At 41.0% G+C, this 13,207-nt stretch overlaps 1 protein-coding gene across 1 annotated transcript in view; it reads left to right on the top strand.

The window, feature by feature from the left end:
* Positions 1-13,207, top strand: part of LOC142038058 (protein ELYS-like) — a 49,110-nt gene that overhangs the window by 13,731 nt on the left and 22,172 nt on the right. The window contains exons 6-17 of the mRNA XM_075043051.1: positions 578-694; positions 1,639-1,723; positions 4,854-5,004; positions 7,537-7,669; positions 7,757-7,938; positions 8,416-8,477; positions 9,419-9,547; positions 10,467-10,557; positions 10,645-10,734; positions 10,897-11,037; positions 11,823-11,927; positions 12,674-12,767. Coding sequence (XP_074899152.1) covers positions 578-694; positions 1,639-1,723; positions 4,854-5,004; positions 7,537-7,669; positions 7,757-7,938; positions 8,416-8,477; positions 9,419-9,547; positions 10,467-10,557; positions 10,645-10,734; positions 10,897-11,037; positions 11,823-11,927; positions 12,674-12,767 — 1,380 coding nt within the window. The remainder of the gene's footprint in view (positions 1-577; positions 695-1,638; positions 1,724-4,853; positions 5,005-7,536; positions 7,670-7,756; positions 7,939-8,415; positions 8,478-9,418; positions 9,548-10,466; positions 10,558-10,644; positions 10,735-10,896; positions 11,038-11,822; positions 11,928-12,673; positions 12,768-13,207) is intronic.

Below are 13,207 nucleotides of genomic sequence, written 5' to 3'. Positions count from 1 at the left end.
ACCAGAAACTGTTGGATGCATAAATAGACAGTGGAGGACTAACTGGGTGGCAAGAATAGATTGTGAAGGTACACGTAAGGTTCAGAAGTCTGGAGGAAAAATGCTTTACGTAGCATCCGAGTAAAGAAATGAGAAAGTACTTGTGTTTGGCCCTGTCTTAAATTTGTTCAGAAGATAGGCTGCATTTTAAGTTCAATATTGAAGTCGGCTGGAACAGGAGGAACAATCTTTTGCCTGGCAGCTGAAGTAATCATTTATGTTCTTCCTCCCTAGGCAGAGGAGGATATAAACCCAGGTTATTGCATTTGATGGACAGTAATTTCCTCAGCTCTTGACTGCTGCATAAAAAGTAGTCGCTTCCCTGACTCACTTGTCTGAGATGGAAGTGTGACCTTCTGTACTTTGGGGATAAGCATGGAAGGATAAGCTTTTTTCTCAGAAGATGCTTCTACCCTTCTACAAACAGTTAGGGCTCATCGTAGGCTCACAGGTTTTTATTTTTCTCTCTTTTCCCCTTTTCCTTTTTTTTTTTTCATTTTTTCTTTCTTTTTGTTTTTTTTTTTTCCCAACCACGTAGGCACCACTCTCAGCTTGAAGGAGGAAGGATTCCTGTCTATGCTGTTACTTTTCAGGAGCCTGAGAATGATCCTCGCAATTGTTGCTACTTGTGGGCTGTTCAGTCTACACAAGAAAGGTGAATAAAAAGTTACTATAAGCCACTGAATGCATTTAAATTTTTTTGTATCTTTGTTCACATACCGTTGATACATGTATCTTTGTTTTGTTTATGTAGCCGTGCAGGAGATTCTCTCAGGTGTGGAAGGTGTTAAGCTTACACTGCAATTTTTACAGGATTTAACAGATGTGAAGAGGGACCTACTAGTGCCTACCTTCTGAAAGAAGGCAAAGCAACAGTGGCTGTATCTTTGTGCTTGCATTCTTAAACGATTTCCTTTGTTTCTTGAGGACTGCTTCACGATTTGTTTGGTACTCGCACCATGGTATGAAAATACCATTCGAAGTAGTTGGGGCTGCAGATCTCGAGCGCTAAACGTGCCAATATGACAGCCGGCTGCCCCTAAAGGAGGGAGGTGACAGTATTGCGGATTACCTTGTGCCAACTTGCGCGGTCTTTGGAGCCTTTGTGAGCCAGGCCAGCTCACCTGGCAGAGACCGATCCCTGTTGAGCCGCAAAGTCAATGGTTTCCTGCTGGGCTAATGACCCAAATCAGTATGTGGAAGGGTGCAGCGTGTGTATGCAAGAGAGGGGCTGGAACTTTGGTGGGAAGGGAAGGGAAGGGGAGAAAGATCTCTCTCTTTCAGCATCAGCAAGCTATTTAATCAGCTCAGCCGTTCACAGAGTGGCAGTCTTTTTAAGTTTGACTTTAAAGCAACAATTTGTAGTCCGTACAACATATTAAAGCTTTCAAATTGTATGGTTAGCATTTGCCCCTGAAGCTGTTAGTGTCCAAATGTCCTCCTTTGTGTTGTAGCGGCTGCACGTGACCAGTTATCTGATGGTTTGGGAAGTGGTGTTTTTCTTTTCAGCAAGAAAACATCAGTCTAGATCTAATAAAATGATAACAAGGCCTCTAAAGCAGCTTTGTAATCAAATGTCCTAATTTCTACCTTTTTCAGTGAAGGTGACGTCGTGAGTTTACATCTGTTGCAGTTAGCATTTGGTGACAGAAAACGCTTGGCCTCAGGACAAGTCATGTATGAGGTAAGGTGTGCACGTATGTGAAAAGATGAAAATAGTGATTTTGTCTATGTGAGTATCAGTGAAGTTGTCAGGGGTGATTTTTACCATCAAAATTCAGAGGTGACTGAAACCCCAAGCTTTTCCTGAGTCTTCTTGGGCATGGCTTTTGTCCATACTTTTTAAAAACAAGCCATGCAGTTTTATAGTGTAGTGTCCTGTGTTCTGACTAGATGCATCTGCAAAGAACCCATATAAATTCCATTCGTGAAGAGGAAGCAGCTTTTACAAATAGAATTACTCTTAATCTTACCACCAAATTTATGGTATCTTAGAAGAAAAGGCAGGGCTTGGAATAGCTTTGTTCAACCAAACTGCAGACTGAAATAAGCTTCTGTCTGTCTCCTTTTCTTGCACTCGTATAAGTATATTCTTTTGTGAATCTCGGTTTTCTATTGTTATTTTTCTGTTGAGCTTTGTCAGCTGAACTTCAAGTGAAGTGTACCTACAGTGTCTCTTAAGTGTTGATCCTAAAACTTAGTAGCTGCGAAGATAACTCTTTCTACTTTTTGGCTTGGTTGCCTGTGTGATCTACTAAAGCCAGAAAAATACGTAAATACAGTGTTAATGATTTGGTCAAAAGAGCATACATAAATTTTTAGAACTCACTTCAGAGATGTCGTTTAAAATATACATAAGGTATCATTATATCTCAGATACCTAACAGATAGAAGACGCATCTGTATAATGTTTAATTTTACTCAGCAGTATGCTTGAAACTTTTCCAAAATCTTTTTGAGGGGAAAGTAATCTTAATTCAGAGCAATTCTTTCCTCCTATTTTGATACTTTCTCTTGCATATTCTGAATAGGTACGGAATGAAATAGGGGTGATTCTTGTATCATGGTACTCTGTTTCTATAGGGACTGTGTGCTTTAGTTTTTTTGAATGCATTTAAATTTTGACCTTTTTCCTTATGCGAAGGAAAGCTCCTTCTTCTTTTGTGCAGATTGCTTTTGAATAGATGTTAGGTGTTTGGAAAAGGCGGTGTTTCTTTAAAATGCATTATCTATCTTGGTGACAAAACAGAAGTACCTTCAAGTGGTTCAGTATGTTCTAAATATGGATGTCATGTCTTTATCTTTGTTGATGTGCAGTTTTTTAATGACATAAATATACAGTGCTGTAGAGGAACAGAGCACCCTGATTGGGTGTTTTAATTTTAAAAGGGCTTTCACCACTGGTTCACTGCTGCATCTCTTGTAGTGCTCTAAGCACTTTGGCAGGTCGACAGGAGAAAGACTCTAATCTTTCTCCAGTTTGAACATCTGCTTTGTTTTATCCTCTTTTAACAGTTATTTGTAGCTACAGTCTTAGCAGTGGCAAAGACAATACCTTGTACTGTGTGCTGCTTTGGAAGAAAACCCAGTCGTTGATATCCATTCCTCGCGTGGCTACTTTGTTCTGTCTCAACGCTTTAATGTTAAAATGGGGGACCTTTTACTATTTGGCAATGCTTTGTCATGGTCATCTTATTTTCCTGAAAAAGGTGTGACGAGTGTCAGATTTCACCTCAGAGGGTTGAAATGTTTCAGCAGCTTTGAAAAATGGGTCTGCTAAAATTTCCGGTTTTAAAAAAAGCACACAAAGTGATTAAATAATGTGGTTTGCGTTTGTGACCTGAGAAAGCTGTGGTGTCGTTAGTGTGAGACTTTTAACCCTCTACAGACAGTGCAACCAGTAATACATTCACAGGCTTCTAAGAGGTGTCAGGCACCAGTCTCTGCCTTTGAGATATTTTACTCCCCTGCTGTTCCTGCGTTCCTGTGATGGGCGTTGTGCAAGGTTGAAACAGGAACCAATCTCACAAGGTAGTTGAAGAGAGAACAAAACAGCTGGACCTCTGGGGGGAAAAGTCAGGTTCTTCAGCTAGCTTCCAGATGAGCCACTTACACATGTAGCTTCATACCAAGACTTGCTAACACCTCCTGCCAAAAAAACCCCCCAACAACTCCCACCCCCCGGAAACAAACCCAGAAGAAGCATTAGTACAGGATCTGTGTTCTACAGAGGACACTTGGAGTGTCGGAATACTTCCCTGTAGCCACAGATTGGTCAGTACTACATGACTGTCTGCCTGCGTGACTGGCTGAGTCAAGTTTCTTGTCCGTCTTCCGTGGCAGAAAATTTAAGAGTTGTTCCCAATTGCCAGGCCAAATTGGAGGAAAGGAGGAGGAATCTACTGTTGACCCTTGTTCGTTGAAGAGAGTTCACAGAAGCTTGAAAGAAAGCTTGAAATCTAGTGCATCCGGCCATGGTCATGGAGCGCACCTTGACATTTGTCCTGCATGATGCTTGCAGGTGGATAGAGTATGCAGCCCCCACGTCCACATCAGAGTCTGACGAGTGCATCTCATTTGAAAACTGTCTTCAGATTTTACGGGTCAATAAAGTCATTATTTAACATCTTCCACGCAGTGGAGTTCCTTAACTTAGATTTGCTTGCCCCAGTGGAGAATTTAAAATACGCTGTTTTGCTTCAGAAGTTGTCTTCGGCAGGAATTGTTTGATATCTTTTTTCCCTTCCCCTCGGCCCTAACTTTGGGGGGGGACTGGCTCTTCACAGATGAATAAAAGTTGAAATTTCTAGCAGTTAAAATTCATCTCTAAGAGGCTGATGGAGTTGTAGTACTTTATCTGACAAAAGGGTCTTTTGGCACGGTGGACCTGTTCAGGACATCTTTTATTATAAACTGTGTTTGGTGATTATTCCTTCTGTAATAAAAATGGGATTCTTTGCTTAGGCTTCGCGCTAGTTTTTCAAAGAGATGGTTTAGATTTTCCTATCTACTCTGCACATGTCTGTTATTTCCAAAGTTACTTGATAAAGTAGAATGAACTGTGCATACTGCAGAGCAAATTTTAGCGAGGGAAATGCTAAATTCTGAAAATGTGCAAAGCCCGTTACTATTTGACGCTTCATTCTCTTGCATGTCAGATGTAGTTTCTATTTGCCATCAGAAATAAGCTCATGGGAAATATACGGTACAATATGCATATTATATTATACATATATACATTCTTTCACATTTAGCTATAATGTATGTTTTTATCTCAAAATGACCTTTTCTCTCTCCTTTTATTTTTTCCCCAGGGTCTGGAATACTGTGATGAAAGGTACAGTTTAGATCTTACGGGGGGAGTCTTTCCCTTGAGAGGGCAGACCAGCAATACCAAACTGCTGAGCTGTCAGACCATAGAAAAATTTCGCAACCATGTTGACAGAGAGGATAGCGTTAATGAAGGTTTGTTCTAATGTCCCTGTTTGGTTATTCTAAAATAAGTAGTTTTGGAATCTAAGCAATGAATGCTGTTCTGTACCCCAGTCTGTGAGTCTTGAATACCTTTGCAGACTAGCTTGTTGGGCTTATTTAAAAAGAAAAAATGGGTGCTTAAGTTATATGGGACTTCTTTAAAGGAAAAAATAAGTAGTATTTTATGCTTGCTGACATGCTATAGCGATGTATGGTGGGGTCACCTGCATGAAGCTTGTCAGTCGTTCTATTCCTCCAGCTGTCGTCTTTGAACAGTAAGATGATGCTCCCCATTGCTTAGGAGTGTTACCTGAATTTTTCTTTCCCTGTTCCAACCTATGTCTGCATCTGCATCCAGCTGGTGGCCGGTCACAAGTGGTGTTCCCCAGGGCTCGGTATTGGGGCCAGTTCTGTTTAATATCTCTGTCAATGATCCGGACGAGGGGATTGAGTGCACCCTCAGTAAGTTTGCAGATGACACCAAGTTGGGTGGGAGTGTTGATCTGCTTGAGGGTCTACAGAGGCTCTGTGGAGGGATCTGGACAGGCTGGCTCAATGGGCCAAGGCCAACTGTATGAAGTTCATCAAGGCTAAATGCCAGGTCCTGCTCTTGGGTCACAAGAACCCCATGCAACACTACAGGCTTGGGAAAGAGTGGCTGGAAAGCTGCCTGGCTTTGGGCCCCTCGCTACAAGAAAGACATTGAGGTGCTGGAGCGCATCCAAAGAAGGGCAACAGAGCTGGTGAAGGGTCTGGAGAACAAGTCTTACGGGGGTGGCTGAGGGAACTGGGATTGTTTAGCCTGGAGAAAAGGAGGCTGAGGGGAGACCTTACCACTCCCCCCAAGTACCTGAAAGGAGGCTGTAGCGAGGTGTAGTGTTGGTCTCTTCTCCCAGGTAGCAAGTGATAGGACGAGAGGAAATGGCCTCAAGTTGCGCCTGGGGAGGTTCAGGTTGGGTATTAGGAAAAATTTCTTCACTGACTGTGTTACAAAGCATTGGAACAGGCTGCCCGGGGTTGAGTCGCCATCCCTGGAGGTATTTAAAAGACAGGGAGATGTGGCACTTAGGGACGTGGTTTGGTGGTGGACTTGGCAGTTGGCTTTAGGGTTGGGCTCAATGAACATAAAGGTCTTTTCCAACCTAAGGAACTCTACGATTCTATGATCTGCCTGTCCATTTCTTCCTCTCTAAATCTAATAGGTTCCTACACCTGCAAGTTCTTATAGCAATAGCTTTCCTTGTCCATATACACAGTTAAAACTCTTACGAAGTCTTTCATTATCTTGCAGTAATTAAATGTCCCTCTCTGGGTTTACAAATTCACTTATGTTCTGACCCTATTTTTGAGCCTGCTGCAGTGATAACTTCCATGGCCCTTTGTTTTGACTGCATTATTCACCTTCCCTCTCTTCTGACTGGCCTTTACTGATGTATGATGTTTACAAAGAAGACACTTGCATGATCTTTCTAGGCTACTTCTGTTTATCATCTTTGACTTAGTCCTGAAGCGGCAACTTGCATCTCTTTTGTGATGCCATCCTCTATCAACAGTGTGTCAAAATCGAACAAAAACACCTTTGGATTTTCTCCACTTGTGTCACGTTTCTGAGGAGAGTGCCTCCTAAAAGCTTGTTAAAAACAAACACACACCACCACTCCACCACACCCGAAAAAAAACCCCAAACCAAAATAAGAACAACAAACCCCCTTTCTGTCTCCTTTTTATGAAGCATGAGGCATGGAGAAATACCTGTAATTTCTCTGATGGTTTCTAATTAGCTTTCATTCAGAATCTGTTCGAGTTAAGTTCTAGGCACACATGAGCTGCTGTTGGATGTGGGTTGAGGCTAGCAAAGAAGCTGTCTTCTGAATTATGAAAATAATTGGTATCTTCAAAGGCACTTGCAGCAGCTACAAAACGGAAGCGGCACAGATGTTCACAATGAAACATAGTAAAGTGTGTGAGGATCCCTAAACGTAATGATGAATTCAGCAGAGAACAGAGAAACCTTTTGCCAAACAAACTGTCGCCTTCTTCCTTACTCTACTAGGGTAAATGATATACCACATCCTTTGCTTACATCTGGAGAATGCGTTCTCCCCAGAGAAGACAAACCATTCCACTTATTGAGAGAACTGGAGTATAACATTGTGAATGTTTTATGTTAAAATCTTTGTTCCAATTTCCCGTTTGTTGGGTTTGGGTTTTTTGTATTTATTTTGTGTGATAATTGTGTTCGTTCATTCTGAATGTGCTGGAAAGGAGCTATTCTTAAAACCTGTAATTGAGTCCGATCTGGAAATTAGTAGTGCCTGCTGAGTGATACCAGAAGAAGGGGCAGTATGACTGAAACCTGTCACAGAGATGTTTGCTATTCCGTAAATTTTTTGTTGTTCTCAGTGAGTGTTGTGCTTAGTGAGTGATATAACAGAATTAAGCCAAAATAGGAAGTGGTGTTTTAAACATATCAGCTATAGCGTTATTTTCTACAAACAAGAAACAATGTCTTGTCTTTTACAGTAATATCGCCTGACACCAGTGTATCACTCTTCAGCTGGCAAGTGAATACATATGGTCAGGGAAAACCATCTGCTTACTTGGGTGTATTTGACATTAATCGCTGGTATCATGCTCAAATGCCAGATTCACTAAGGTATATTTTTATTAAGTTGTTTTCAATATCCCTACAAATCAATCATTTGGAAGTCGGTGTTTAGCTTATGCACTTGCTTGCTTTCAGGCCAGAAGAACTCCTTCACGATTGCCCCTATTTTGCGTTGTGGTCACTGGACACTGTAATAAGCATGACTTCTCCAAACCCCATTTTGGATATTCTGGTACACGAGCGGAGTCTAAGTCGGGGAGTTCCTCCTTCTTATCCACCACCTGAGCAGTTCTTTAACCCAAGCTCCTACAATTTTGGTAGGTATTTCACTGCTTTTGATAGTGAGAAGCTTAAAGTGAGGTCAAATGCCATTTATTGGTTCTTCTGTTCATTGTTTGTCACCCAGAACCCATCCGAAACCAAAAAGCCCCAAACGCCCACAAGCCCAACCCTTGATTACGTTGTACTAACAAGGTGTTTAATACTGTGACACATATCTGACAGTCTGCTGAGTTTTGGGTTGTGGTGCTTTTGTAATGTAGCCTGTGAAGTGGTGATGGTCATCAAATGAAATGACGTTGAACTGAAGCTCAGAGCAGAGCACCTCGATAGTACTAGAGATAAAATTTCTACACACAGTAATTATTTTCAAAAAAATAAGTTTGGAAGTGATCTGATGAAGAAAATGGGTACTCAGTTACAGCTTTCCAGATACTGCTATTTACAAAACGTAAACTGGTCATAAGCTAAGTGCGAGAGTATGGAAGGCTGTCAAACGTTCATTGTCTCTGCAGATGGTACGTGCTTGCTGAGCTCCGGAGTTGTTCATATGACTTGCACCGGCTTCCAGAAGGAGGTGATCTTTTACTGTATCTTTATTGAGAATGGCAAGAGATGAACCTTTCCTATGTTTTCTATTGCACTGCTTTCAGGGTCGGAGACCGTTTTATGCCCATCCTGCCCATCCACACGCATGATTGCCATTGTGTCCTGCCAGTTTTATGCAAATGGTAACATTTTAGGTCCACTCTTGGGATTGTAGAACTACCACTGTCTCCTGTTGAAGCATGCTGAGGGATTGAATGTCTAGAGCGGAATACAACGTTGCTGTAGGAGCAGGAACAAAACTGTTGTGGAAGTTGGGGAAAGCTGTTACTTCTGCATTACCCATCAGTGGAACTGCCTCCATAGTCTTGAGTTAGGGTTTTGATGCCTGATTAACTTGAAAAAGGAGGGCAGAATGGAGAAAATGAAATATTACTTAACTGTTTGAGAAGAAACGATTATTTTTTTTTTCTCCCGCACTTGGCCGAATTAAAACTTCCAAGCCACTGCACAGCTTGTGACAAATAATTTTGAATTAAATTTCAGCTCGCTAAGTGTTTCCAACATAAATCAACTTCTGCACAAACAAGCACAGAAAGGGTCTTCCAAAGCGTGATTTAAAGTTGTGTGCTAGCTTTAGCTTATATAGAATATATTTTGTGTCAGTGTTCAGGGTAAAAAAAGGTCTGTGTATTGACAGAGAAGCTAGAAAATACCTAAATGTTAGCCATCGTAACACTATAGTTGTTTTACAGGATATTTTTTATAAACCGTAGCGGTTAGTTTGGCTGCCATCTTTAAGACTCTACATAGTACTGCTTATTCAGATTGCTAACCTAAAGCATGTTACCGATGCAGTCTTTCTGACAGTTTAAGTGAACATTTTTTTTTATTTCTCTTAGCGATTATTCAGAACCTTAGTGACTGAATAATATTGCTGTCTTAATCTGTGGTTTTTGATTGATGTTTCAGACCTTGAATTTTTTAAAGAAATCTGGTCCTTCTATAAGTGAAGCCATTCATGATAGCTACAACAGGTGTCTTGTAGCTGGCTTGCTGTCTCCAAGACACGTTGATGTCCAGCCATCCAGTTTGAGTCAGGTGAGTGCGTATCAGGGAATCAAGGGGGAAGTACATCCATCTTGTCTGACAGGGCTGTAGAGGCTACAAGACATGATAATCTGATTTTCCTATTATTCGCAAGTTGCACTGAAATGCAGGTGTTGACTTGCGTTAGCATAAGTTATAGTATTCTTAGATCCAAACTAGTGAGTTGTTAAAAAAAACCCAACGAAACAAAGAAAAAAACAAAAAGAAAGAAGTAAGAGCTTATGAAGGATCTTTTCACCTGAAAGAAGTATCACAACACAAAATGAAATTAGCTACTACTTAATACTGCATGTCTGTGCATAGCTGTGCATTATCCTTACCTTGCTGGTAAGGATTACCACTGCATTATAATACAGTATTTGAGCAGCCTGAAATTTAAACCTATTAGAATTTAAATGTGTCATGTCTTTTTCTGTCATTTTAGAAAATGGTAAAGTTTTGGGTGTCTGAACTGCTTCATGTCTTCAGAGTCTAGGAAGCTGCTTGCCCTTAGCTTCCCCGTTTCCGTGCAAGCGTTGCACCGTTGTCTTTGCTCTGTCCCCTTCACGCATTCCTGATGGCAAACTTCTACGTGCAAAATGCGTGACGGGTATTAGCAGAGGATGTTACTGGAAATAGTTAGTTGGAACTCGGTAAACTGAGACTATACTGCAGAGGCATGCAAATAAAGGTTAGAATCAGCCTTCAGTAAGTTGAAATGTTAGAGGAAAAGTTTAACATGTTTCTCAGACCAACAAGCAGTGCAGCCTGTGGCTAGAGTTAAGAAAAGGAATGTGGAATTAGCTGCGTGTGTACTAGTGGACTGTGTGATGTCTGAATGAGTGTACAGTTAGAAACAAACGCTTGCTGTTACTGGTTCAGATATTGAAAGCATGTAAGATTCTCAGTTTATTTTGTCGGTTACGTTTAGGAGGAGCAGTTAGAAGCGGTATTGTCAGCTGCCGTCCAGACAGGTTCTTTAGAACTTCTGACTGGATGCATTAAACATTGGGCATCTGAAGGTAATGCTTCTTACGTTGTTCTTACGTTATATATTTTTCTAGTTTGCAATTGTCGATTCATTTCTTTTTTGTTTTCTTTTTTTAAAGCGCAGCCAAGTTCTGCTGCTAATTTACGGTTTGTTCTTGAGTGGACATGGAACAAAGTGATCTATGCAAAAGATGAGTTTGACCAAATATGTGAGTACTAGTGTAGCCATTCTGCAAACACAAAATGGTTCTTTCTAATTGAGCTTATTCAGGAACGTGGCGGTATATGGTACTGCATGGGGTTCTTTAAGCGTACTTTGAAACTCTGAAATTGCTCTGAAGGCTAATGATGTAATATTTATTCTTGAAAAGGTGTTCCGCTGTTTGATGGCTCTCGCAACTTTGTTGACCCGCAGACGTTACAGTCTCTTCAGCACTGCCAGTTGCTTTGGAGCAACCTGAGCACGGTCTTAACCTGTTTTCTAACAGAAGCACAAGAGCTTACTGAAAAAGGTTTGTAATCGTATATATGAAATCTTTGGTATGTTTTACTAAGATTTGGAATTATGCTTGAGTTGTAAGTGTGGAAAGATGAGCTTCTGTTGGTTTTGATGATTGGAAGACAGCCAAATTTAGCTGGGAGAAGGGGCTGAAATCTGAGAAGTTGGGACTACCACTTAATACGCGTTGATTTCAGGGAAATAGTTGGTTGTGGGGTTCATGCAAGTGGGTAGGGGAGGCTACATTCAGCGAGAAGCTGTGTAAGCAGCTGGGTGGAGATTCCAGCAACCGGATGTGGTAGCGCTGCAAATGATTCCTTTTAATTCTTAGCTAGCAATTTATAATTGCATGCGAATGTTGTATTGCAAATTGCTAGAAAATACAAAGGAAGCACAAATGAGTAACTTGTGAAGTAAGTTACTTGAGTTTCTGTAGCTTTTTATGTTATCACTTGTCCTTGGCATATTGAGGGGAAAAGAAGACTATCCCTTTGCTACGGTAAAAATCCCCCGCTACGTGAAAAACAAATGTCTTATTCGTGAGTGTATGTAATAGTTCCGGCTTTAGGGTTTTTTTCTTTGAACCTTTAGTGAATCTGGTTCTTTGTAGGGGTTGCTTTTTTGGTTTGGTGGTGAATGTGTTTTTTTTCTTCAAATAAGAAGGTGCCACAGAGTGAGAAATGCAAAGACCGCGATTTCTACCGCATTACTTTTATGCTTCCTATTTGGGATGATGAAGCGGGTTTTGTAAAAATGAAAGGAATTGGATAACAAAATCATCTTATGCCTTTTTTTCAGGTTTTACAGACTTGACAAACAAGCAGGTGGTAACTGGCCTCCTTTCTTTGTATGCACAAGTGGTCATCTGGTTCTGTCGATCCAGTCTCCTTCCAGAGGGTTTAGGTAAGCATGAACTGTAATACATTTGTAACAGGGAGACTATCCAGTAAGTGATTCTGATGAACACATGCTTAGCCATGTTTTTGTAAATGTTTTGTCAGTGCTGAAGTTGTGTTGGTGAAACGGAGATTTACTGTTTTTTTCAAATACCTAGTGTAGAATAATGCAAGCAGTTTCTTTCCTGGATGTTCCTTAGAAAGAGCAATAAGCCTCTGACTTGAAGGAGTTGCTTGTGTCCACAGCTTGCAAGACTTGGGATTTGAAACAAATTACTATTACACAACAAATCTTGGAATGCTTGTTTATACAGCAAAGGCATTACCTGCGTGTTTGGAACTTTTTATTCATTGCCTGAGGAAAAAATACACCTCGGCAATACTTCTTTATTTGGGTGGATTATAAAGTCTATTGTCAGCCTTCATTGTCTCACAAATGCTCACATGACATGTTTAAGAAACCATTCCCTTTGAGAATTGTCCTTTCTGTAGTGAGCTTCTGCTTACAGTACGTGTTCTGAATGCTACCTCAATTGTAAACTTGAAATGGCACTTGAGAGAAGAAGGAGTTGAGTCTTGTGTCTCACCGCTCCGTTAGCAAAGGCAGAAAGAGGATTGGCTTCTTTCAAAGTGGGAGGCTTGCCTGTGCTTCTTGATGCTTAGCTCGTATGATCTTCTGTCTTTTTAGTCAAATGTTTTAGTTTCAACATGTGATATTGCTTCTTTAACTTGCTTTTACTTTATTGCCTGTAGATGATGATATGCATTTGGGTAGACCTTTCTACAATTACCCTCTGATTCAGAGCTACTACACTGGTCATCGACAGAAACTTGAGCGTTTATCAAGGTGAGCCTTACAGGAGAACTCGAGAACACTTCCACTGCGAAATCAGAAGTGGCAGTGAGTGAGTGGCTTTGCTATCAACAGTTGGTATTTGCTCTGCTTAATGCAGTTGCCGGCGATCCTCTTCGCTTCAGTGATGCATGCGTTCTCTTGAACACGGAGGTTACTTTCCTGTGTTACAATATTTGTGTATACCTCTGCTTAGTACCATTTGTTGGCATCATCGTTTCTTGGTAGCGTACTTAATCCAGCGGCCAATCTGTATCATTTGGTACTACTGAAAAAGGTCATGTGTTCAGGAGAGGGTCAGCGATCTCCCGTTCAGCAAAGCACGGTGTTCACAGAACAGGTGTTTTGGACAGAGAAGAAAGCCAGTTTTAAACCCAAACCAAACCTCATCTCGTTTATTGACTAGCGAGCAAGGGTAATAACTGTATTGGCCT

This window comes from Buteo buteo, chromosome 12 (assembly GCF_964188355.1).
Source record: "Buteo buteo chromosome 12, bButBut1.hap1.1, whole genome shotgun sequence".
Lineage (NCBI taxonomy): Eukaryota > Metazoa > Chordata > Aves > Accipitriformes > Accipitridae > Buteo > Buteo buteo.
Note: the sequence above shows the minus strand (reverse complement) of the source record. Positions and strands in the feature narration are given on the sequence as shown.